Source organism: Bacillus rossius, chromosome 5, assembly GCF_032445375.1.
Source record: "Bacillus rossius redtenbacheri isolate Brsri chromosome 5, Brsri_v3, whole genome shotgun sequence".
In the NCBI taxonomy this organism is placed as follows: Eukaryota; Metazoa; Arthropoda; class Insecta; order Phasmatodea; family Bacillidae; genus Bacillus; species Bacillus rossius.
Window position 1 is genome coordinate 59,684,927 of NC_086333.1, and position 25,400 is coordinate 59,710,326.

General features: G+C 35.1%; 1 protein-coding gene across 3 annotated transcripts in view; it reads right to left on the bottom strand.

Moving 5' to 3' along the window:
* LOC134531856 (heat shock protein 60A-like) overlaps nt 1-25,400 on the bottom strand; it is a 60,794-nt gene that overhangs the window by 19,645 nt on the left and 15,749 nt on the right. For all 3 annotated transcript variants that reach the window (XM_063367850.1, XM_063367847.1, XM_063367849.1), the window contains exons 4-6: nt 18,716-18,864; nt 17,607-17,730; nt 13,271-13,439 (exon numbers count right to left, since the gene is read on the bottom strand). In XM_063367850.1, the coding sequence (XP_063223920.1) occupies nt 13,271-13,439; nt 17,607-17,730; nt 18,716-18,864 (442 nt within the window). The remainder of the gene's footprint in view (nt 1-13,270; nt 13,440-17,606; nt 17,731-18,715; nt 18,865-25,400) is intronic.

Here is a 25,400-nt window from a genome sequence, read left to right on the forward strand (position 1 = left end):
AATAACAGTATACAACACATTCACGAGTATGCACGTATTTGTAAATACACCACCTTCCACAGACTACACAAGAACGCGGCTTTCACGTGAAATAAGCCAGAAAATGGGAATTGTTAGTGCGGCGAAGCAGAGATGTCGCAATATGGTGGCCTAAAAACTTGTACTCTGCAAGATGACGGACACTCTAACAGCTAGTTGCTCTTTGCTTTGTTTACAATCGCGAGGCACGGATAGCCATTTTTCATTCAATATTTACGAACAATAGTGTTGTGAATGACGTGACAATAAGATACTTGTGCTGAATACGCCATAAAATGATGGTTTCTTTTGATACTGAACTGAAACGAAATACAATCTGTAAATAAATTGTGTAGGGTGAAGACGAATATACGTTTTTTTCCCTTGATTTCACATTTATCTCGGAATAGTCTAGATTTCACATTTTATAGCGGAAAAAATATAATTTAGCATATTTTCGCATCTATTTCGCGAAAATGAAAAATCACCATCCCTACTAATATTATTTTTTTTTTTAAATTATTTTTATTTACATGTGTTACAACTATCTGAAAGAAAGAAAATATACCCTTCACTATACCTATAGCTACAGCCAAGATATGGTTTTATGTGAAATCCCAAATTTTTACACAAAATTCACCCAAAAAAAAGTGAAATATTCACTATCACAAAATTAATATAAATGGGGAAGTTTTCCTGACCTATTATTATAACTTTTCTGACTTTCCCCTGATCTTCCATGACTTTCCAGGCTGTTATAGACACTTTAGTTAATATGATCTCGGTACCATGAAAAAATTTACAACCTTTCTGAAGTTAAAAAGTACACTTCTGGTAAAACCCATAAAACAACATCAATGGGGGACATACATTGCAGGCGACCCACACTTCCTTTTAAGTCGGATGTGGCAAATGAATCACAGTAGTGTAACCTGCTAAGTCTATTAGGACATATCAGAAGATAAACAAGAGTTCTTTGTACCCAGACCCGACCCTTCATTTGCCCATCTTTTCAATAGAGACAAAGTAATAAGAGTAAACCTGTTGGAAAATAGCACAGGATCAAAATACTTTTCTAGAGCTAAAAAGAAACAGTGATTTATAGTTGGCTACTATTCAAAAACTGATATGTTTTTGCTACCACTTTAGCGGCCCTACACAACTTCAAACTGAAAAAAAATTAAGTGTTAAAATACTCATAACAGACTTGTTAATTTGAGGAGGTTACATCCCTTGCACATTATAATGCATATTATATAAATGCTTAGCAACACATCAAAAAAATTGCTACTGCCATTATTTGTATTTATAGGTTGTTTTTTTTTTGTTTTACTAAATCTCATGTAAACATGTAAATAGTATCTGTGGTGTGTCTGGACATCGAGTTAAGGTTAACCAAGAACAGATTTTTAAGAAATGAAACCTAAAAAAAGGTAGAACCGACTATCACTAACAAATAATGAATATTTGCACATGTAAATCAGCATAGCAAACAAGAATAAGTTGCAGAACATCAGAACAAAATATTTTTCATTACAACTGTATCATGCACAGGGTGGTTACTCTTTCATTTCAGCAGACATTTTGTCTCTCTTTTATGGTACGTAAGCTCTCCATTACAGTATTTACCTAAATATAATGCTATGATTTTTACTAGTGGTGCACCGATATGACTACCGATTACCGATTCGATTACAGATGAGAGCAGTAATCGGCAGATACCGTTTCAGTTACCGATTATAATGAACAAATTTTTTTAAGTGTAATAATGCAAACAAAATTTTTTATTTCCATGTGAATTTAGGTAAAATTGATAATACAGTTTTAATAACAGTATAAAAATATATAAAATACACTATTAAGTCATTGCAAAGTGTAAATTAAATTAACTTCTATTTATATTTGTTATTGTACACAACTTGAACTACAGTCTAATAATTGTAATTTACAATGGGCAAGTTTTTGTTGCGGAAAACTAACATTATTATCAACTATCACATAAGGTTGCATCGAGAAATTACAGTTTAACAATGTAAACCTGTAGCTTTATTTTGTTCACTTGAGTTTATAGAAAAATGTTTCCACACTTCACTTTTTTTTCTCAGTACTCGCCATCTCACTATAATTATATAAAAATGGTTCAAAACCAATTCTAGCACATGTGATTTTATTTATGTTGACTGAATATATAAAAATACTTTTTCACTTTTCACGTCGCATACAAATAACACAACGGATAATGTTACCGAAGACACCCATAACGAGTTTGTAAAACGCAGTGATAAACTCTAGAAGGTATTGGGACCACGATTTTTAACCGCTACTACGACTCGAAAAGATCGATTGTCATAGAATCCACTACAACTGCTTGTGGTATTTTGATTGCGTGCCATCCAGGGCTGCCACCACTTTGAAAACAATATCCTTGATTGAAATGTGAAATATCCTGTAATATCCTTGTTTTCAATACAAAATATCCTGTAAAATCCTGTACATTAAAAAATACAAAAAAATATGCAAATTTTTATGAAAATTACTCGATCATAATGTACGTGAATTCTGCCATATTCTTCCTAGAAGAGATATACAACAAAGCATTTAGCATTGGCAATTCAAGATATGACCTGTGCCCTGTCTTGATAAGATTGAGCTTACTAAATATCCTTTCCATCCCTGCATTGCTGTGTGGAAGGATAAGTATTGCTTGCCTTTGCAAGTTTACAAAGCAGTGGAAAACATGTTTTCCCATTAATTTCATACTGTGACACTTAATGCCAGGCCTGCCACCAAATTAGGTTCCTAAACCCTCTTTACAGCATTTAAAAATCCTGTAAAAATTTATAGCCATAATTGACATAATTTATTTTTCGCAGTAATTTTAAATATACATTGCATTCCAAAACATAATTTAAAAAAAATCAAATGAATGTAAAAAATGTTTAAGATTTGCCACTTACATTACAAAACTAATAGTTGGTATCACAATAAAATGAAAAGTAATTTAAAAATTTCTCTTCAGTATAGGCTTTGGTGCTTTTATTTACAAACTATAAATACATCCATACAACTGAAGTTATTTACAAGTTTAAAAAAACAAATGTATTTCACATCATTAACTAGCTACTTTTTCATGTTCTGTGCTCTTTTCCGCATCTCGTCAGTGGACTTGAAAGCCAGACCTGCAGATGTTCTCATTGTGCAATGCAACAGCGCATTTAACATTGGTGATTCCATTGACGATCTGTGAACAGTTTTAACCATCTTGAGATTGCTGAAAACACTTTCCACAGCAGATTTTCTCCAGTTGCACCACCACTCAAAGCCATTACTTTGTACAGATGAGTTTCAACAATCTCAGACGGAAAGAACCTTCCTAACACTACAACCTGCCTAGTGACTGACAGTTGATTCATCAATCATCAGTGTGACAAATTGTGTTTTCATTGCATAGGTAACATAATCTGCAGCTGATGTACCCAAAGATTGAATAATTATCTGGCTAGTTTTATTGCAAGAACAATGAAAGTTTCTTGCGATTTCACTATCTGGAAACATTTGCGGGACAAGTTTCGTGAAATTATCACTGAGTTTCACAGATAAATTGTTTTCACAAACGAAGTTCGCCCATAACAGTTCCGCATCAATTATTTTGTTTGGTTTGGTTACAAAACTCGTCAAAGAACAACTCTGATCAGCAGCTCGTTGGTTTTTCGCATGAACGTACGTCTTCAAGCCGCCCTTTGTCACATTCAGTTCCGAGTTGCAACTCGAACAAACGGCGGAAAATTCCGTTTTGCCACGCCTAAACTATTTCAATTCTTGCTCCCATTCTTTACGATAACGCTGTTTATAAGTGACCTGTCCGGCGAAGCCTTTCATTTTTTCTCCATCACAATCAGCTAAGACCAAAACTACTACTTAAATCACGTATGAAGTTTGTAAACAAATGCCGCACCTAAAATATTGTAATGGCAAAAAATACCAATGTTTACTGACGCCATGACACTTCTTAGCGTTTAACTCAACAAACAAAAAACATTTCCCCCGAAACCATAGATATTGTACTTCATGAAACGATATGTGGGAGTAAATGTTTTTGGTTTGTGGTTAAACGATTGGAAGTTCCATGGCGCTACACCTAATACGAATGTTTGCTTTACTGTTGGAAGCTTGTATGGTTTGACAACTTCAAATAGGTAGTTGAATGTAAATATTTACACGAACGAAATTCAAATATAAAAATATCGGCGAAGCGTCGTAAATATCCGTGAATGTCGCCGTTTATCCGTTAGTCCGTTTTAAACTTCAAATATCCGTGAAAACGGATAAAATCCGTGGAAACGGCAGGCCTGGTGCCACCTATTTTACGTCTGGCTATAGGTAATGTACAAGGCCACTAAACAAAAGACAGTACAAAAGACGAAACGTAAATAAACGTGTAGGAAAAATGTATTTTTTATTGTTAGAGGCAATGAGATTTATTAAACTTAACGAAATATCTGTAATCATGATATGACGGAGTTAGATGAATTTTGTATTACAGTAGAACCCGTTTATAGTGAACCCGCCTATAATGAATTCCAGTTTATTGTGAATTTCCGTCTCGGTCCCGGCAAAATGATGTGAGGTTATGTATTAATTTATTGGATATAGCGCACAACTTTTGTCAATGTTGATAAGTTTTCCCGTGTACCACGAACAAATTTTGCCGACATAATGCACATTTATCTCAAATATTTTCATATAATTACAAGTTTTTTCACAAAACGTCTATTCTGGATCACATTAACGTTTTTTTTTCCGCAATTTGCTACTCGATTGTCCACTGTTCATATTATAAACAAGTCGTATTCCAGTGGCCTTGGTATGCTACGTGTAGCCAGAAATGGTGCTCAGTTTGGTGAAAATAAAAAATAGTTTTCCCTGCATAGTTAAAGAATGGGCGAACGCGTGTACATTTAATAAGTTATCAAAATTAAACATAAATTACCGCCACACAAATACGTATGTACATTATAGCAACAAATTCAATATTTTTCGTCTCATTTTTATCGTTCACGTTTCTGACATTTTGATTGAGTAAAGTTCGTAAGACTACCACTAGATAGAACTCTGTGGACTAAATTTTTCCATAGAAAATAAGTAATTTTCGTTCCAGCTTTAGCAACTGCGATACTAAATGATACGTAGTGATCTTTGATGCGCCAGACTCATTTTTCGTTTATTTACTTTTGACGGTAAAAAGAATTTCGTGTTATTAAGCTGAAAATGTGCTTCAATAAGAAATACGCACATAAAAAAGGGTGAAAAATGCGTTAAAAAACGTTAAGCATTATCTGTGTGAGATAAACTGTACAGTATTAAAAAGGTAGACTCCAACCCCACTGTCCCGCATGTGTTAATATCAAAGGAACTGGGAATTGCAACATCCACATTAAATACAATATTAAACAAGCTGAACAATCTTCTTTCACAAGCTGCGAATACGTCACAGAGTATTAAACGCCTGAAAAAAGGAAAATACGCCGATGTCGAAGAACCATTAATAGAAAGTTTGTACATGTATAGTTCATTAAAAATAATATATGCATTTGCTCATAAAACTGTTGCTTTGAGTATTTTCATTCGTTCTTTTCTTGGCTTAGGCCTATGTGTAGTTAAGATTATGCTTTTGAGTATGTATTGCCAATATAAAAGTTTTCCCAGATATAAAGTTTCCCCTCTATAGTGAACATATAAACTACTCCCTTCAGATTCATTATACAGGGTGTCTACAGATATCTGGCAAACCAATTTCAGGACTTTTTCAGGACCTTAGTGACCACTAAACGTAATTTTTTGCGTAAAACTGTACGCGGCAATTTTTGTTTAAATTATATCATATGAGGATTTCGGCAAATATCTGTTACACAACACAAGAAAACAAAATGGCTAATGGTTTAAAATAACTTACATAATACTGCTAGCAGAAATAAAGTAAAGTAAAACATTACCTACTTACTCATAACATAAGATTTCAATTTTCTTAGTTCACTAGTCCCAAATCTTCATTACCTAGCATTTTTTACATTAATCTTGCATGTTTACATTAGTCTTGCACATTTATTTACACTTTTGAATGAGGAGTTTGAATATTATACAAAGTGGCTTTTCTATAAGGTATACAGTCTCATCATAAATTTGTGATGTTTCCTTTTTCAGATATTATGGATTACATTGTTTTCTTCAGATGGAGTATCTTTTTCTCAAGATTCTTTACTTCTTCTGTTGTGTGCTCCAGTAATCTCTTCTTACACATTTCTAACTCCTTCACCTCACTTCGTTTTCTTTTCCTTTCTTCTTCTTCGCTGTTTTTTTCCTTCCGTTTTTCTTCAAGTGCTTCTTGTCGCTTTGCAGAAGAGTTTCTCACAGCCAAAATCATCTTCTTAGAAATTGGAACACTTGCAACATTTCCAGCAGCAGTAACAGCTCCATAAATGCTCCGCATTGCAATGAGAGAGTGCTCTTCTAAGTTCTCAACCAAGCATTCTTTGTTCACATAGAACCCTCTCTCTACAGCAGCATTTCCATGATACATCACAAGAATTTTTTGGATGAATGTTACAAACTTTTTGTTTTCTATTTTGCACTCAGAAAGCAGATTCAATAGAAAAGCATCCAGTCTGTCAGTTTTCCTGTCAAATTTTCTTACTGCAGCCTGAACTTGTGGATTCTCACAAAATGCTAAGTAGTCTCTTTTGACACAATCTGCATCTGAAGGAACAATTTGTTGTTTATCTACAAATGCTTCCAAAGCAACATTTATCCTTACACCTCTCAAATGCTCACTAGTCAGTACAGTTGGAGATAAGCAAGATGCTCCTTTAACAATTTTGAACTTCAATGGACACTTCGTACATAATTTGCCAAACAAATGTTGCAAAAATTTCTTACATTCATTTTTGAACTTAACTGACTCAACTGTTTTAAAGCAGATTTTGCACCAAATCCTACATCAATATGCTCTATAGGCTTTACATTGGCCTGGTCCCTTGGGTCAATGGCTATCAGTTTGGTTCCACTACGGTTGTCAGAAAGAACTGATTTCTTCAGAAATCGGTTTGCTATTTCATTTAGCAATGAGTACAAGTCTTCATATAAAAATGGTAGCAGTGGATTGTTGGACTGAAATGTGGTCAGAAAATGTTCCAACTGCAAAGCAACAGACAACAAAAATTCCATTTTGGCCAACAAACACGAATCAGTCAAAGCAGATTTCACTTTTGTGAAATTTTGTGTGTTTGGAGGATGTTTCTCAACAGTAGAGACATATTTCCTGAGGAATGGTAATATTTCAATTGCCCTCTTTAAAACAACTGAATTTTCAACCCACCGAATTTGACAAAATTTCAGCGGAAAGACGGAAGAAGTAGTAATACGAGTGTACTCTGCCCGTCGAGATGGAAAGTTTTTGAACAAGTAGTAGATCTCTCTGAGGAACTCGTGAATTTTCCAGCCCACCTCTTTGTGAGCTGTCTTGTACACTCCCTGTACAATGTGTAAGGAGCAGGTTCCAACATCAAAAATCTGACTTCCACCATCTTCACTTTGAAAAAACCTCTCCTGCAAATCTCTGAGAAACTTTAAGTTGACATTTGGTCCATCCAGAGAAATCTGTATTATGTTCTGCAGGGACAATTTCAAATTTGTAATTCCCGTAACAAAAGCTGAAATAAGGTCTTTTGCTGTTGATTTGCCTAAAAACACTGATGTTAAATAACGTGTGGATATGTCGCTACTATTGGCCTCCCAGAAGCGTACTACAATATCCATCTGGCCTTTCTGTGCTACAGTGTTCAGACTCTCGTCAAAGGAGACAGCAAAAAATGGGCAAGATTTGACATCCTCAGCTAAACTTTCTTGAAAAAATGGACCTAGACCATATGTTATAACATAAGACAACTTGTCTTTGTGCATCTTAAATTTCTGTGCAATTGCACTGTCGGGAAACATCACACTAAATAAATCACTTGTAGTGCCAGCACTTCTAGCAGAATTGTGGCACACAACTTTGTTTAGTGCCCAAATAATTTCTGCTGTGGTCACTTCATCTCTTAGCATGTACCTTTGAATGTTACTAGCAAATTTGGGGCCTGTTGTATCACTACTAGAGGAGCCTGCAATTATAATTTCAACTGGGTTCGCTTCATGTGTAGGCCTATTTGCTGAAACAGAATCACTAGGCTGGATTTTGTGTTTGTGCACTTTTGAATTACTTGAATCAGATGCATCAAGCCCACAACATGAAGGTTTAGGCCTAGTATCTGTCACATCACTACAAATATTTGACTTAAGCTTATCCCTACTAGTTATTAGGGATTGTTTGCCTGAACTCAAGTCATTCACTAACTGAAGATGACGTTTACCCTTTTCATGTGTCTTAACTGAGTTGACACCTCCATGACCAATATCAAAGTTTGTTCTGCAGATGCAGCAAAATGCTCTATTTGTATCAGTTTCATCATGTCTCAGCCACAACTTCCAGGTGCCTGCATATGGCAGTTCATACCAGCTGTCTCGAAAACTACATTTACCAGGCATTTTTATAATCACAATTTAACCACTACACACAGAAACACCCACGAGACATTTCATACTACACACAATATGCAAGACATTTTCAATACAAATGCTTGATTAATGCTAATTTGGCGGGAATTTACTTGTGTTTATATTATAGAAAATGTCTTAATAAAATAGATTTAATTATCCTAAACATGTATGATGAAAGAGGGAAAATATATTTTCGTAGCACACACACATGCATATAGGCCTATATATAATTATAAATACTGAAATATCACTACATATTCGTTTGTGAAATACAAGGTAAATTTAATGTGTAAAACTGAAATAAAAGGGGTATAACTCGGAAAATTATGTCATTGGTTGATGTATGGTCACGTCACGTTTCGTGAAATAAAAAAAAAAAATGTTTGTTTACAAGTTTAAAACTCACGGAGTTTAAACGCTTGCTTCCACTTTCGCATAAATAATTACCATAATAAAGAATAAATAAACGTTAACAATGTCAACAAACGTAACTTACCTAGCCAGATTGTAATTTCTGCCACCAACAATAATAATAAAGCAGAGGCCAAATGTGTTAATCATAACGTTGTATGTACATCCTTTCATAATAAATTATTCGTCGTGATGTGATTTGATTTGTAACACCTACAGCACTAAAATACACAGATTGTTTTTGGAATATGTCTCAAGTTTAGTCCTAAAGCCAAATACCGCACTGGCACATCACTGAAGTTTATTAACACGAACGGAAAACTGCTTTGTTTCTGCATATGCTGTTTCGAATAGTTGTACACGCTTAGTTCTGGCTAACTTTACAAACGAAAAACCTAACTTCGCTCATTAAAAGTATTTTAGTATCACAGTTTAAAATAAAGCTTTCAGGTACACGGAGACAATCAATTATATGTTTAATATTTCCCACACGGATGAACAGCCATGTACTATGCCATCTTGTAACAGCAAAGGCCAGCGCACAAAGTGGAACAGCCAAGAAAGTCGAAGAGCCAATTGAAATTGTTCATATTAACCAACAGCAAAAAGTCACTTTCTGAGTATTACCCAACGGTATTACCCCACATAAATGCTACTACAAATACAATGTATAGTTGGTAGACCTGTACATTAAATTTGTCTGTCTGTACGGGACATAAACAAAAACAATTTTTAAAAAAAGTCCGTTTTATTAAAATTTCGTGACTTTTTACACTTTTTACTAGTGGTGCACCGATATGGCTTTACCGATTACTGATTCGATTACCGATTATGAGAGCAATAATCGGCAGATACCGATTCAGTTACCGATTATAATGAAATAATCTTTTTAAGTGTAATAATGCACACAAAATTTTTTATTCCCATGTGAATTTAATTACAAGAGTAGGTAAAATTGAGAATACAGTTATAATAACAGTATAAAAATATATAAAATACACTATTAAGTCATTGCAAAGAGTAAATTAAATTAACTTCTATTTATATTTGTTATTGTAAACAACTTGAACTACAGTCTAAAATTGTAATTTACAATGGGTAAGTTTTTGTTGCGGAAAACTAGCATTATTATCGACTATCACATAAGGTTGCATCGAGAAATTACCGTTTAACAATGTAAACATGTTGCTATATTTTGTTCACTTGAGTTTATATAAAAATGTTTCCGCACTTCACTTTTTTTCTCCCTAGTCGCCATCTCACTATAATTATATAAAAATGACTCAAAACCGATTCTAGCACATGTGATTTTATTAATGTTGAATGAATGTATAAAATTATAAATACTTTTTCACTTTTCACGTCACATACAAATAACACAACAACGGATAATGTCACCAAAGACGCCCATAACGAGTTTGTAAAACGCAGTGATAAACTCTGAAAGGTATCGGGACCACGATTTTGAACCGCTACTACGACTTGAAAAGATCGATTCTCATAGAATACACTGCAACTGCTTGTGGTATTTTGATTGCGTGCCATCTATTTTACTTCTCTGGCTATAGGTAATGTACAAGGCCACTAAACAAAAGACAGAACAAAAGACGAAACGTAAATAAACGTGTAGAAAAAATGTATTTTTTATTGTTAGAGGCAATGAGATTAATTAAACTTAACGAAATATCTGTAATCTTGATATGACGGAGATAGATGAATTTTGTAATATATACAAATATTACCGTATTTCGTCCTAAAATGTGTAATGAAATATTACACGGTAAAAACCTACTTAATTACGCCGGGACGTAGATAATCGGCAAAGTAATCGTTAAGATAATCGCCGATTACGATTAATCGGTAAGTACCCATAATCGCCGATTACGATTCATCGGTATCCGCATCGGTGCACCACTACTTTTTACATTAATTTCCGGACTTTTTCGTGACTTTCATGACCAATCCCTCAATTTCGTGACTTTCGGGACCTGTAGACACCCTGTTATAACTAGGGCCTGGAATTTTTCGCGATCGCGAATTTTGCAAAAATTCGCATGAAAACGCGAAAAGTAAGTACATTCGCGAAAACCACAACATTTCTATATTACACTGCGAATATATCCCCGAAAAGTACCATTACAGTAGAATCCCGCCGATGCGAGCCCCCTCTGATGCGTCGATTCCGTTTATATGACCTTTTTTGAGAAAACATGAAACATTTGAGCAGAGAAAGTCGAAAATTTGAGTAAAATCGGCTGAAAAACAAGTCTGTTACACTTTGTTGGGCTCTATGTGTTCACGTTCATCTTGGCGAGAGCTGTACTGTAAGCAGCCAGGCATACAAAAGACGTCTAAAAATAGATACCACCCCTCTAGACTGGCCACGAGGCAGAGTCTAGACGAGCTCGGCGCCTCCAATATTGCACGAAAAGCCGTCTCAGCTGTCATGTTATCTTACCCGCCCGGCAGCTTGACGTCATACGTGACGTGACGCGACGCTTGCCTCTCCCATCCCCTGCTAATTCTTCAAGGCTCATCCCTCCCAGAGCCACAAACCATGTAAAAACAATTTCCCCCCCCCCCCCCTCCTTATCCAACTAACATTTCAACACATTCCCTCCCTTATTTCAAACTTCTGCGTGAGAAACTGTCTGTGTTTATTTTTCTCTTTTTTTTTTTTTTTACGCTGCGAAGGGACCTGGAAAAGATAATTGCTTGAGCTGTCAAAATAAACATCGCTGACGGCAAGGGCGGGAGCGCATCCTGTCGGTCTGTCGTTGTGATTATCTACTCCAAAAACATGTCACAGCATTTCAGGATAGCATTGTTCTTATTTCTTTCGTTTATAGCCGAATGTTTTCTACTTGATCCACACAAGGTTAAAGTATCCTTTAACCCAAGTCTTGTGTTTCAGCATAATTACCTTATTTTTACATAAGCCGTGTTCGTGTATGGTTTTGATGCTCAAAATTGATCTGAGGTATAGTTCACACTAAGTTTCTTCTCATTTGTGCGCTGGGGTTTGTTCAAGTGGCAACGCCGTGTTCCTCCACTCCATATCAGTCAGAAACATGGGTTTTATCGTACTGACAATAGCACAGTGATGTGCAAATTTTGCAACTGTTAAGTTTCATGGGATAGAAAAGATTTCATTGACAAACACCTAAAGTCGGCTAAGCATGTGGCATTGGCAGCCAAAAAAAAAAAAAGAAAAAAGAAAATTTGTAGTTGCAAACATCTATAGCAATGTGTCTGTTTTGTGTAACTGTTTTGGATTTAATTGGCTGTTATTATGCATATTAGCCTATTCCTAGTATACATGGATTGTTTATTAAATATATAAACTATTATATTCAATAACTGCACAATTTAGTCAACATTTAAAATACCGGTAAAATTTCCATTGCATAACGAAAATACCGACTTTAAACCACCGCTTTTCTAATTTGAAAGTACCGCTTTTTGCATACTGAAAACACCGAAATTTTCCAGGCCCTAATTATAACAGGGTTCTACTGTATATACAAATATTACAGTATTTCGTCCTAAAATGTGCAACAAAATACTACACGGTAAAAACCTACTTAATTACGCCGGGACGTAGATAATCGGCAAAGTAATCGTTAAGATAATCGCCGATTACGATTAATCGGTAAGTACCCATAATCGCCGATTACGTTTCATCGGTATCCGCATCGGTGCACCACTAATTTTTACCAACACTGTGGACACAAAGTGGGGGTCACATTATAATTGCAAACTTGTATTTGCAACTACGAACAGTTTATTTGGAAAAAAAAAAAAAAAAAAAAAAACTGCCTCTTAAATGTGTCACCATACCATTTAAGACCACAGTTAATTACCACCTCCTGAACCTCCACTTAGTTGAAAAACTACACACAGTGCCTTTAAACTGCATCACTTATGCACAGGTGTGACATGAGAGATACATGATGGAGTTTGTCACTGGGTTGTTTCTGCTTCTCTTCAGTGACTTCTGGGGAAGGTATTCATTTATCTCCTCTCTCACCCTCCCTGACACCCAACTCACATCACCACATAGTTTGCTTTTAGACTAGTTATAAAAAAATTATTTTCTAACTGCAGCTTGGTGGTTAAAAAAAAATGTAAAAAATTTTGGGGTCGCATTATATAATGGAAAACACTATACTCATCTAAATGGGACACACCGAAGAATAGCATAGAGCAGCAATATAATGACTTATGATGGGGTAAAAGCGTGACTCACCTGTTGACCACCAGGGTGCTCAGCGCCTCTCCGTCCACGTCCTCGGCAACAATTATCAGCGGCTTGCGCAAGGAGTTGGCCAGCTCCAGCGCGGGGATGATTGTCTGCACGCTAGAGATCTTCTTCTCGCTGAGCAGCAGCAGGGCATCCTGGTACTCCACCTTGGCACCTGACAAGACAGACCTAGGGTTCAACGTACAATTCAACTACATGACACTTAGCAAGCATCGTAATTACAAACGACAATGCTTAGCAATGAAAATACACACACACATTCTGTACTTATCCACAGGTCCCCTCCTTCCCCCCCAAAGATAACAGTATGAATGTACATATATAAAAAAATCTGAATTGGTTAAAAATCTATATTACCTCAGAATGAATGCCAAAACCTCAAAATGTTACAACCATCCAGTACTATACCCACAGTATCCATCACAAATGATATGCAGAATCAGAATTGGTTTCACACTACTATATGCTAAGTATACATATGTATGTACTGAGCTTCATGCTGTTGTTGCTTGCACATAAATTACGTGTGGGGTAGCACCTACCGCTATGCCTGTGCTATGACCAGATGTTCAATATATGCCGGAGCATTAACATAGATCACATGCAATTTCAACATAACAGCATATACACATACCACTACACTCACTTGGGTGCAGATAATATTAATTACCGAGTACTGGTTAATAGAGTTTCAGATAGACAAAAAATAGAGACCAGATTTGAGGTTAATAAGCAAGATATTTTATAAATTATTTGCAGACTTGTTGATACAAATAGCTATGCACTTTGCATAACTCAGTACAAACATGTACCCTTGCATATTAATGAAGTCTCTATGACAAAAAACCCATGAATAGTATTTATATTTTAAGTATTTATAGTAATGTGTGTTAATAATATGGTATCTAGAATGTATTAACATCAATCTTGTTAATTAGCAGATTTTACATTGGGCACGTTCAAACTCAACAATCTTTTAACAGTATTTTAGAATAACACTTTTCCAGTACAAAACTGTATTAGATTACTGCAGGACACAACTAATTACTGACGCCGACCGCCAATGCTCCTCTGTCACATAGACCGCTATGCCTCATCAACGTCTCGTAAAAACGTGTGCACCGAAAGCGCTCGTGCGCGCAGCAAAGTGCAGTGCGTGCGACGAGGCGAACGCCATGCAACGAGTGCTGCGCCGGCGGAAGGATCCGGCCGGGTGTGGCATATCCTTCCGCCGCACTACAACAGATTATTATAATTATGTTTTCCACAGGTTTTATTAAACATTATTTTCCATTAATTAATAATTCAGTCTTTGCTAAATCATGTTTCACTGTGCGATTTGTCCCGAACCTGGCCGGTTCAGTTTCCCGCGAAATTCACACGTTTCCGCGGGAGGGCTGGCGGGGGAGGGGGGTCGCGCGCGGCGACACCGTCAGTGTCCTCCGAGAGCTCAACCAGGCCGGCAGCCTGCGCGCAACGCGGAACCTTCAACCTTTGCATTCACCGACATGTAGTTTTCAATAGTGTAATTTCTTTTCAACCTTTTTACGTACAGTTCCGCGGTCGGCCTAAATCTACCATGAGGTACTTAACTTAATTCAATCAGTGCTCCAAGATGAGTGTTCTACGTCATACGTAAGTACTGTGGGGAGTTTATGTGGAGTTACGTCGGCGCTTCACGCCCAACCTAGCCTACCGGCTACATAGTTTTGGCCCGCACAGGGCAGCCAGCAGGCGACGCGTGCAATCAAACTTAATAACGATTCAGTCCCTGGGACACACCTAGACACCACGTAGAGTCGCCGGAGACACGGGCCTACGCGCTGCTAGCCCAGTTTATTTAGAGCTAGGTAATAGTGTAGTGTATTGTGCGTCAAGATATAGTGTGCCAGGTCAGAGTGTATTTTTTGTAACTATCGCATCACGTGTACGAGTCCGCCCCTCACGCGCATAAAAATCGTGAGCCGCCACTGAGGAAGTGAGCTGCGCGTGTGACTAGTCGCGTCGGGCAAACCGTTACGGCCAGAACGGGCAGCACCATGTATTGGGCTGTGCTGTATTAAATTCACCAACTATCTTCAGAAGCTTTGTGTTATTATTCCGGCGTCCCGAGTGGCCATAACAGCTCGGGGGGGGCTACTGCGTTGACCCCTACCTCTAGCCACAAGGCCGAACCTTCCCTGAGATCACGAACCGAACAAAAATCACGTCTAAATAGTCAGAGGTAGCGGGGACGGCGTCATTACATAAAAGTGCTAAGTTTAATGTTTGTATGGATAGTTAATTCATCGTAAAGCAAATGGTCTTCATCATCAAGACCACTCAGGTGTGAGTGAGTATTCAATGATTTACTTATGATCAGTTTATATCAATATTACTACACCCTACATGAAACCAATTACAATTTAACATACCTCAAACTTATATTTCACCGTTAAGTTGTAGTAAGGAGTCTTAAAAAAGTCTTGATTTCAATTTAATAATTGATGTTGGAATAGAAACCAAATGTCATAAATATAACGAAATATAGTAAATGTTTTATTATTAGGGTTGTGCGATTCCATGATTTTCAGTTCGATTCGATTCCGATTCGATTCTCACTTCAAGAGTTGAAATTCGATTCCGATTTTGATTCTTTGGGTAACTTTATCTACATAGTCATTAGTCTGGTAGGGCTAACTAAAAAAAAAATTGCATTTATTTTGAACTATATGTATTTAACTAAAATGAATAAGAAATACATTTCTGGAAGATGACTGCGGCCCTTGAACTGGCCACAATTTTCATCCATTACTTATTTTTTTTATTTAATCACTTCACCACTGTTTAAAGATGTCAAATGTTACCAACGGTAAAGTCAGCTGCCTCACTGGAGTCACCGAGATAGTGCGATGCGTGCTGCGCTAAGAAGTATAATTTATTAATTAACCTACATTTGCACATTACGTATGCAGCATGGCCTAACCAGTAGGTTTATTTAAATTAAAACCAATAAGTAACATATTTTTCTTTGTTTATTTCAACAAGATCTGTTCCCCTAAAAACGGAAAAAATACGTAAATATGATTAATTTATTAACTTCACGAAGTTAAACCACACAACAATGATCAGCTTTAATTAAGTTTTGTAAAAGGCAAAAGCATAAACAGTAAACAGTACTTAGATACTGACAGAATGTTACGATTCAGTGATTCGATTCCTTTGTGTCGGCAAGCGCGATCTTTGATAAATGGTGGCCTGTCACGGTAGCCTACAACTCACATAGTTTCGGTTCCCTACCACGTACGTGCAACTTCGGATTTCTCTCAAAAATTGAAATAAAAAAAAATCGAAGGGTTAGGTTAGGTTAGGTCAGTCACAACATGCTTGTTTTCATTGGAAACTTCTGATTTAGCGGCTAAAGTGGCGTTAATATCAAAACGAAAAACTTCGGAAATCTTCGGAAATTCTTGCAGGCAACCGAAACTATGTGAGTTGTAGACTTCCCGGCATGTCTACTGGTCTACACGTCCGGCACCGCTAAAATATTTTTATGTCGTGAATGTTTTAATGTTGGTTATTCTGTTAACAGAAGACTGTCACAGAATGACGATCTTTGTAAATGTATCTATGGTTGAACAAGGAACTATTTAAACTGTTAACAGAAAATTGTGCGTTGAGGGTTGTAAAATTCATTTTTAATATGTGTTATTTATTTTTCAAAACAAATAAACCAACAATATTTTTTACCGTGCAACGTGATAAATGGTCATGAGTAATATGCCGTAAGTAGGCAGAAATAAAAATGTTTGAGTAGATTGTTAAACTATTTCATAAACAAGCAGTTTCGTAAGGTATTTATCTTTGCAAGCCGAAACAGTTAGTGGTTCTGAACGTGTAAATTATATCATACACGATCTTTGAAAAAAATTTAATATTCGGCCTAACCTATATTTCAAAACGTTATGAAATTTGCTTGAGTGAAAGTGCGCGGCAATTTTACGAGTTACATTAATGATAATTGACGAATAAATTTATTTCTAGCAATCAGTTAAACGGTAACCGTCAATTTCTTTCTTCGATTTTTTTACTTTTGAAAAATTTGCCAGAATTTTTCGATTCCAAATTTTAGTTTCGGTTCCGGGTTCAAATAGTTGAGGAATCGAATCGAAGTTGAAATTATCGAGTACCCGCACATCCCTATTTATTATACAAACTTTTATTTTTCACAGGAATTGAATACCAGATTACAAATTTTATTAACTAAAATAGGTCATATTTCACAACTATTTCATAATGTACCAACTAATGCTGAAAGTGATGACCCTCAAAATGATTTTACCTTTAGTGGTGTTCATGAAATATGGTGAAATGTAGCCTCTATCAAATTTCATTCCTTCTATTACTTCCAGCTCGTCGTGCAACGTCTTGCCGTCCTTGACCGTTATCACACCCTCCTTGCCAACCTGCAAAACATGAGCAAGTACTATCAAATAAAGCAAAACTATTAGGTTTAAAAACAAACAAAAGCTACTATCTCAAAAGCTTGGTGGATGCAGTACTATAACATTTGAATTGCCCAATCTGTATCAGGTTATTTACTGTAACTATGGTGCTTCTAAAGAACTGGTACTTTTATTTATGAGAACTATTGGTTTTTGTGCAGAAACTATGGTGCTTCATCACTTGTTCATTTGTTTACATTTCACATTCACCATTATTATTTTCAGCTAAGTGGACGGTAAAATATATATATATTTTGTAAGTTTACCTATTTCTTTTCATTGATGCAAGGTATAAATCATATTTATGTCGAGAAGGATATTTGAAGCCCATTTTAATAAAGAGTTGTTACTGCTGCAAATGTTACAAAAATTTTAGTATGGTGCTTGCACAACAGTTATATATTTTTATTTTTTGTAATATAGTTAACAAATAAAATTATTATGATGCTCTTAATGATCACAAATACACAAACAGAAAATTTAAATGATAAATACAGTAGGAAGTGATGTAAAATCTGACATTACTAGCAATTTCAATACCTTATTATCTACATTATTAATAATAATGAAACGAAAAGGCAGGCGAGGGAATATAATCTTTGCATGCTGAAGTGCTTAAATTGTTAAGTATACCTTTTTAACCAGTCTGCATTAACTAATTATGTTCCCTACTGAACTGCATTGTACGAGCTTCACAATTACTAGATTACTCTAAGTTCATATTAGTGATGTCTTATTATGTATTATGTATTGTATTATTTTCCTAGATCAAACAGTAAACTACTAAAATTTTTTTGAGCTTTTAAATAAGGATCGAATGAGTACTTAAAAGTCGGCAAGACATTTCGAGAACTCGTGCACCCCTAGTTCTAACTTACAATATCAAGTAAATAAAAGAATATTTCATAAAGTCATTAGAATGCAAACATTTAAAACTAATTGTTACCCTCTTCATTGCATCAGAAATCAACTGGCCAATGTTTCTGTCCCCATTGGCAGAAAGAGTTGCAACTTGAGCAATTGCCTCTGGTGTGGTGACAGGACGAGACATTTCCTTCAGTTTATCCTTCACTGCATCCACGGCCATCATCACGCCTGCCGCATAAAGCACACACACTTTAGTATTCCTGCTTCCCTGAAAAGGATATTTAGACTAGTGCAGCAGTTTATCAGTGTCACATTAAAAAGTAAAAAAAAACACATTTATATTTGTTTTTCATAAACACAGCTTGAATTAAACATGCAAAAATAGAAACAATAATTTATGGTAACAACATTATCTCCATGCTTCAAGAGAAACCACTTCGACATAATCTAAAACTATATTTTAATTTAGCAAACACTATGTGCAGCTGCCCTCTTTTATTTATTTTTATTTATTTATTCTTGTGACATGCCAAATGATAGTTGGAACTTAATGGTGGGCACGAACATACAAACACACAAAAGACAAAGAATTGTTAGCACTGCACGTCTCTAGGCACTGCAAGCATGTCTGCACCACGCACAGGCTGGGACAATCTGCAAGAAAAACAATCCATGCAGGTAGGCACCACCCTCAAGTAGTCGTGACAAAACAAGCAGAGACCACATGAAAAACAAGGAGAAACAAATACGTAAACACAAACCAGTCACACACATATAAAAACAAGAACAAAACAGCCAGCAGTACCACTCATAAGTAGTGCTGTGCGGGAAAGTATTTTTTGATTCAGGAAATTTTCGAGTGGAAAATATTAGCGACTAAAATATTGTAACCAAGAAGATTAGTGTCACTGAAAACTTAGCCATTACTTAATACAAAACTGGCATATTTCTGCCATGTTTGACCGTTTCTTCTCATGAGTAGTTGGGATAAAACTTTTTTCATGTAGTTTTATGTGTTTTTTTTATAAACATTAAGTGAGGCATTGATTAATTTTTAATGTTGTGGTATTTCAGGTAATCCATAGTAATTATGTACATCAGATATTAAGAAAAATTATCACACTGCAAAAAAAAAAAAAAAAAAAAGGGGGGGGGGGGTGCATATATTGTAGTAATATAACTGTCATATTTACTACTGCGAAAGTTGATTTGAGGTTATGTCATATCAAATAAAGAATAACCTAAAAATCCAGAAAATCTCTGGAAAATTTATTTTTCCTCGTGATTGGAAAAAAATTTTATTTTTAAATTGCAAAGAGACTGAAACAAATCTACCAAAAATAATGCATGTTGAACAAAATCCACACACACACACACACACACACACATATATATATATATATATATATATATATATATATATATATATATATATATATATATATATATGCCTATTTTAAATGAAAGTTTGGTCTTAAAAGGTTTCTTGAAAACTTCTTCAGTGGTAACAAATACATTTATGCTATATCCTGATAGTTAAACAGTAACATAAATAAAACATATACATGAAAATACCTTAAAAAATTGTCTGCCTTGTGACAATTATTATACTAACAATATCATTATAATTAGTACACGACTCTACAAACACCACAAATTATGATAATAACCTAGTGCCACTGCAATTTTATAGATAAAACTAATAATAAACATGTCAGTTACCATGCAGGGCCGCCAGGCGGCTCAGATAACTGTCGTGTGTTGCGGCTCAGTCCACTGTTTTCATAACATTATTATGGAATGAGCAAACTATAGTTTGTTGGTTTGTAACTTTATGAATTTGTTGCAGAGAATAAATAATGCTATACAAATACCACCGTTGCCATTGTGCACACACAGAAATAAAATTTCACGTAAATGAAAAGAAGAGCTACTCTGAATCTTCGACTGCGCTACTTAAATTCATGCCATAATTTATTGGCATCGTTACATCAAATCAGCGCAAATTAAACAGCATTACTTCGAGGCAGGTGTAAAAGAATCAGTAAGTAAAAATGATGGTACGTTTAAAATCTGCTTTAACAAACACGCGACATAAAAGAATGCATCCTTCAGAAAAACTTGATCAACTACAAAGCACTGATCAGGTAAATAACACAGTGAATTCCTCGAGATGACCGACGGGATGAAAAACAGAGAGCAAAGTAAATCACAGTATCGCCAACAAACTCTTCTTAATCTTCCCTCTAACATCCATGACCCAAGTACAGACTGACAGGCTTTAGAGGCTAAAGATTATCAGTGCATAGTAGGACTTCTGATAAAGCAACTGACGAAGTTCTTGTTGACCGTGCCAAGGCTTCTGTACTGCAGAGAAAGATTTAAATGCAAAAACTCATTGAAAAACAAATAGCAAAGGAAAAAAAATTCTGGACTGTAAGCTAAAATTCTGTAAAATTCCCGAATTTACCAGCTAGTAGTACCCTGAAATATAATCTTGTTATTATTACTTAATGTGCATTGTTAAAGGAGGTTTACAACTATTGAAATTTGAAATTTTTATGCTGGTGGTTTCAAGTACACTAAGACAGTTTGATATATTTATTTATTTAAAAATGTGACATGCCCACTGACAGTCTTAAGGCTTGGATGGTTATCACCACAATGGTTATCCCACCCCTGTCAGCACCATAGCAGGTAAGAACAGCACAGGCCAACACACAAAGGCAAGAATACCATATATCAGCGGTGACAAAACTTACAACCACAACAAACACAATAATACCACAAACTTTATTAAGTACATACAAAACAAAATAATAATAAAAACTGTTTTAACTATTTACTAGATTGCAAAATTACAAAATTCAATTTTTTCATCCAATAGAATTACAAATATAAGTTACTGTAATTAGAAATCAGTCTATAGATAAGATATTTTATTGTGCAAAAAGTAGATATTAAACAACTATTGAATTGTGGTACACTCAAGTCAGAATTTTCAAGGATGAACTTACATTGAATTTTAGAGTTGTAGCAGTTTTGAATAAAAGAGTGCATCATTGTAGTTCCTACGAACTGAGAGAGGTGTAAGGATAGAATAATGAAATGCCTTTAGATGAATTAATTCAATTATTTTATTTTTAATGCTTTTAATTTTATTGCTATCAGTCAACTTGATGTTCCATATGATAGAGCAATATTATAGTTTAGATATAACTAAAGAAAAATAGAGACAAAGAAAAAATCTCAATTAGTAGCATAAAAAGTGATGAATTTTATAAGGGCCTAAATCTTCATGTAGTATTATAGATAGTTAACATGCTTGGATAAATAACTTGAAGTCTAGGAAGATTCCAAGATCCTTTATTAATGTAGTTCTGGTGATATGAGATTTCATGGTTTAGTTTTACTTAACTGGGTAATATAGTCTCATAAAGGCCATTATCTTAATTTTATCTTTGTTAGTTCTAACTGAATTGTGTATGCACCAATAATTTTTTTAAAAATATATTTTGAACTAATAAGCAGTTGTTAGGAGTACTAATTTACCTGTAAATTTTCAAATATTCTGCAAAAAGGACTCGATGGAGTAGTTTAAAACACTGGTGAAATCATTAATAAAGATATTAAAAAGAAGAGGAGATAAAGTGCCACCCTAAGCAACTCCAGAACTAGCAGTTGAAGAGAGGAATTATTATTATTTATAGATACAAAAAACTTCTATTATTAAATAAATGGAAAACCAATTTATGTAGTTATCACATAAACCAAACTTGAGAACTTTTCAAGTAATAAAGAGTGGTTAACAGTGTCAAAAGCTTTGGCCAAATCGAAATAGCAGGCATCTACCTGTCCTCTATTTATACTTCATTATATGTAGGATTGAGAAATGTAATAAGTTAGTAGCTGTTGACATTCCTCTTCTGAAGCCGTGTTGACTACTAGATAATCTATTACTGAGATGAAAATTTAAAATTTAGACAATTTTTTATTTTATTTTGGAAAAACTATTAAGTAGAGATATTGGCTGATGATTGGAAACAAATTTTTAACCATTTTTATGGATACATGTTACCATGGCTATTTTACATTTATGCTAACAAATGGGAGCACCCTTTCAAAATAAAAATTCTGAAGCTCTGCAAGTGCATCCAGGTAGGTAAGCCCCTTAAGCACTTAAAAATTATCCTTACTAACAGATAAAATTTACTAAAACATATGTATTAATAGGTCAGTTTTTAAATATGAACATTAAAACTGACGTTTAGTTTACGTCTGTAAAGAAAATGACGTTTAGGTAGTTTACGTCTGTAAAGAAAATGACGTATTGCTGACTTCCATTAAATGATATTACTGAATCACACAAAAAATAACATTTTAAAGAACCAACCTTCCTTTAAGATCAAAACGTATAACAGACAAATCTTCCTGTTTAAAAATACGCATTTGATATTTTAATACACGATTCTTATGGGAGAAATGTGAGTTTGGGTTCTGAGTTCTTACTTCAAATTAAACTGACAAATGTAGAAAAATTACAAGTCATTGTCAAGCATTAATCACATACAAAGCTCAAAAATAAATGGAAAATCATAATCTGCAGTCAAAGTTTTAAAAACTTAACAGAATTACAAATAATTTTTAATTATATACAATACTTCAATTACAATTTTAAGACTGGGTGGGTCTACTACTAGTACTGTTTGTAAACTACTGAGTTTCAAGAAGTGGACAGAGAATGAAGGAAAGTGTCCAGGCCTATCTAATATGTCCATGGCTTGAACCAATGGTGCCATATACTCTAAGCTCATCTTTCAGCAGCAATTGATACATTGTTCAAAGAAACAAAAATCTTTACTATATTTTTACTATTAAAAAAAAAAGAGCGATTATGAAAACAAGCATGAAAAATGGTGTCGTAAAAATTTGGATGTAGTGTTTTGAAGTCAATATACATGCTTACGGAAATTATTCACGGCTATCATTTAAACGATTTTCCATCTCAAACAATGGTGTTGCCATGGTGCTTCTGCTATAATGCCACGATGCACCATCATGTTAAGTTTTTGAAAGCTTAAGTTTAGTCAACATTTTGGAATTTATCCTTTGGTTAAGGGCCGAGATCTACCGGCAGTCGATATTTTGAGTTTCTAGCTCCAATGGAAGTAAGTTAAATTTTGTATAGATGAGTCAGTCACTGAGTGAGACAGTCAATCACACATAAGGCTGCATACTTCTTTTACAATGTTACCTATTTGTATTGTAATTATATATTATTAATTCAGACTATTAATTAGCTTTTTTATTTTCTATTGATTTCAAAAAAATTTTTGTACCAATTTTACACATCTATATTTAATTTCGATGATTACTCAATGTTAAGAAGGAAGCAATGTTCTTTCCATTGTCTTTCCCACCCTCCTACAGCAAAAGACAAACATGGAGCATTTCAACAGTTCTTACTTTAACTATCTCTGTTGCATTAAGCATCTCAGTTCTGAAAATAGCACCAAAAACCTTCACTGTTCACTTTAATGTTAATTTTTAATTTTGACCATCAGAGCTTTCTGAAATTTCAAAATTTGCAGCAGCACAAATTGCACGCACACCCTCACCTACATGAAAACATTTATTTATTATTTCAAGCTGACTCCAGCTTTGTGTCCCACAGCCAAGTCATGTCAACATCTTTCTACCCCTCACCCCTGCAAGATCAAAATAACTGTTGTTATAAAACATGGCCAAAGCACCCCCCCCCCCCTTCCAACCAAGCAGTCGGAGAGTCAATGGTATGCCTAGCAAACTCCTGGTGAGTGATGCGTCTAGAGACAAGAGAAAAAAGTCAGAATTTGTGTATGCACTGTTTGCACAATCTAATCTTGAACAGTGTTTATTGCACTTTCCCTCTTCCACTATTGTAAATGACTGAACAGCAATATAAATGAAGGCAATCTTCACATGTCTATCAAGCCGAGGTTTTATTTTTGCCAACAATATTGTTTTCTCGTCCTATGCATTTCCCACACATGTAACAGCAACATTTCACGACGAACACTGGAGCCATGGTTCCACAAGATGAGCTGCATCCATCTTTGATTTACGGAAACTTTCCTACGTTAGCATTAGGCCTGTGAAATGCACGCCTCTGAGAATTGGTGCCATATTTAAAATTCTGTTCAATTATTTTTCAAGTGTAGCTCTCCAATTTCTTGTCTCATATTCTAAGCAATGTGATTCCAAGGTACAGGAGAGCCAGATCCAACAACCTTGCTCGACATACAAGTTCAAAGGGTTAAAGCACTAATTATATAGTGCTCCAGCCTGGCACAAGTTTCTATACATACTGGTTTTATGAAAGAACATCAAGGAACGGAGAATAAAAAATAACTTACTGCCGATGGGTGGAATAATTAAATAGTACATAGAAGGGCGAGGGTGAGAAGGGAGTGACTGTTAAGGGTGTGCAAATACTCGAAATTGCAAATATTCGTGCGAATCAAATACTTGATTCGATTCACATTCGAAACCAAATTAGGTATTTGATAATTTCAAATATTCAAAAGTTTTCGAATGTATTAAAATATTACTTGTTTGACAAAACGTGTGGTACAATTATATGTCGAACCTCGAGAAATCATTTTCCCGAGAGACTTAATGGAAGAAAAAAAAACTGTAAGAGAACCTTTACTTACATCAAATTTTAGGTTAGGTAACTGGACATGCTGAGAACAGTTAAAGCCAATGTAGCGTGAAAATTATCA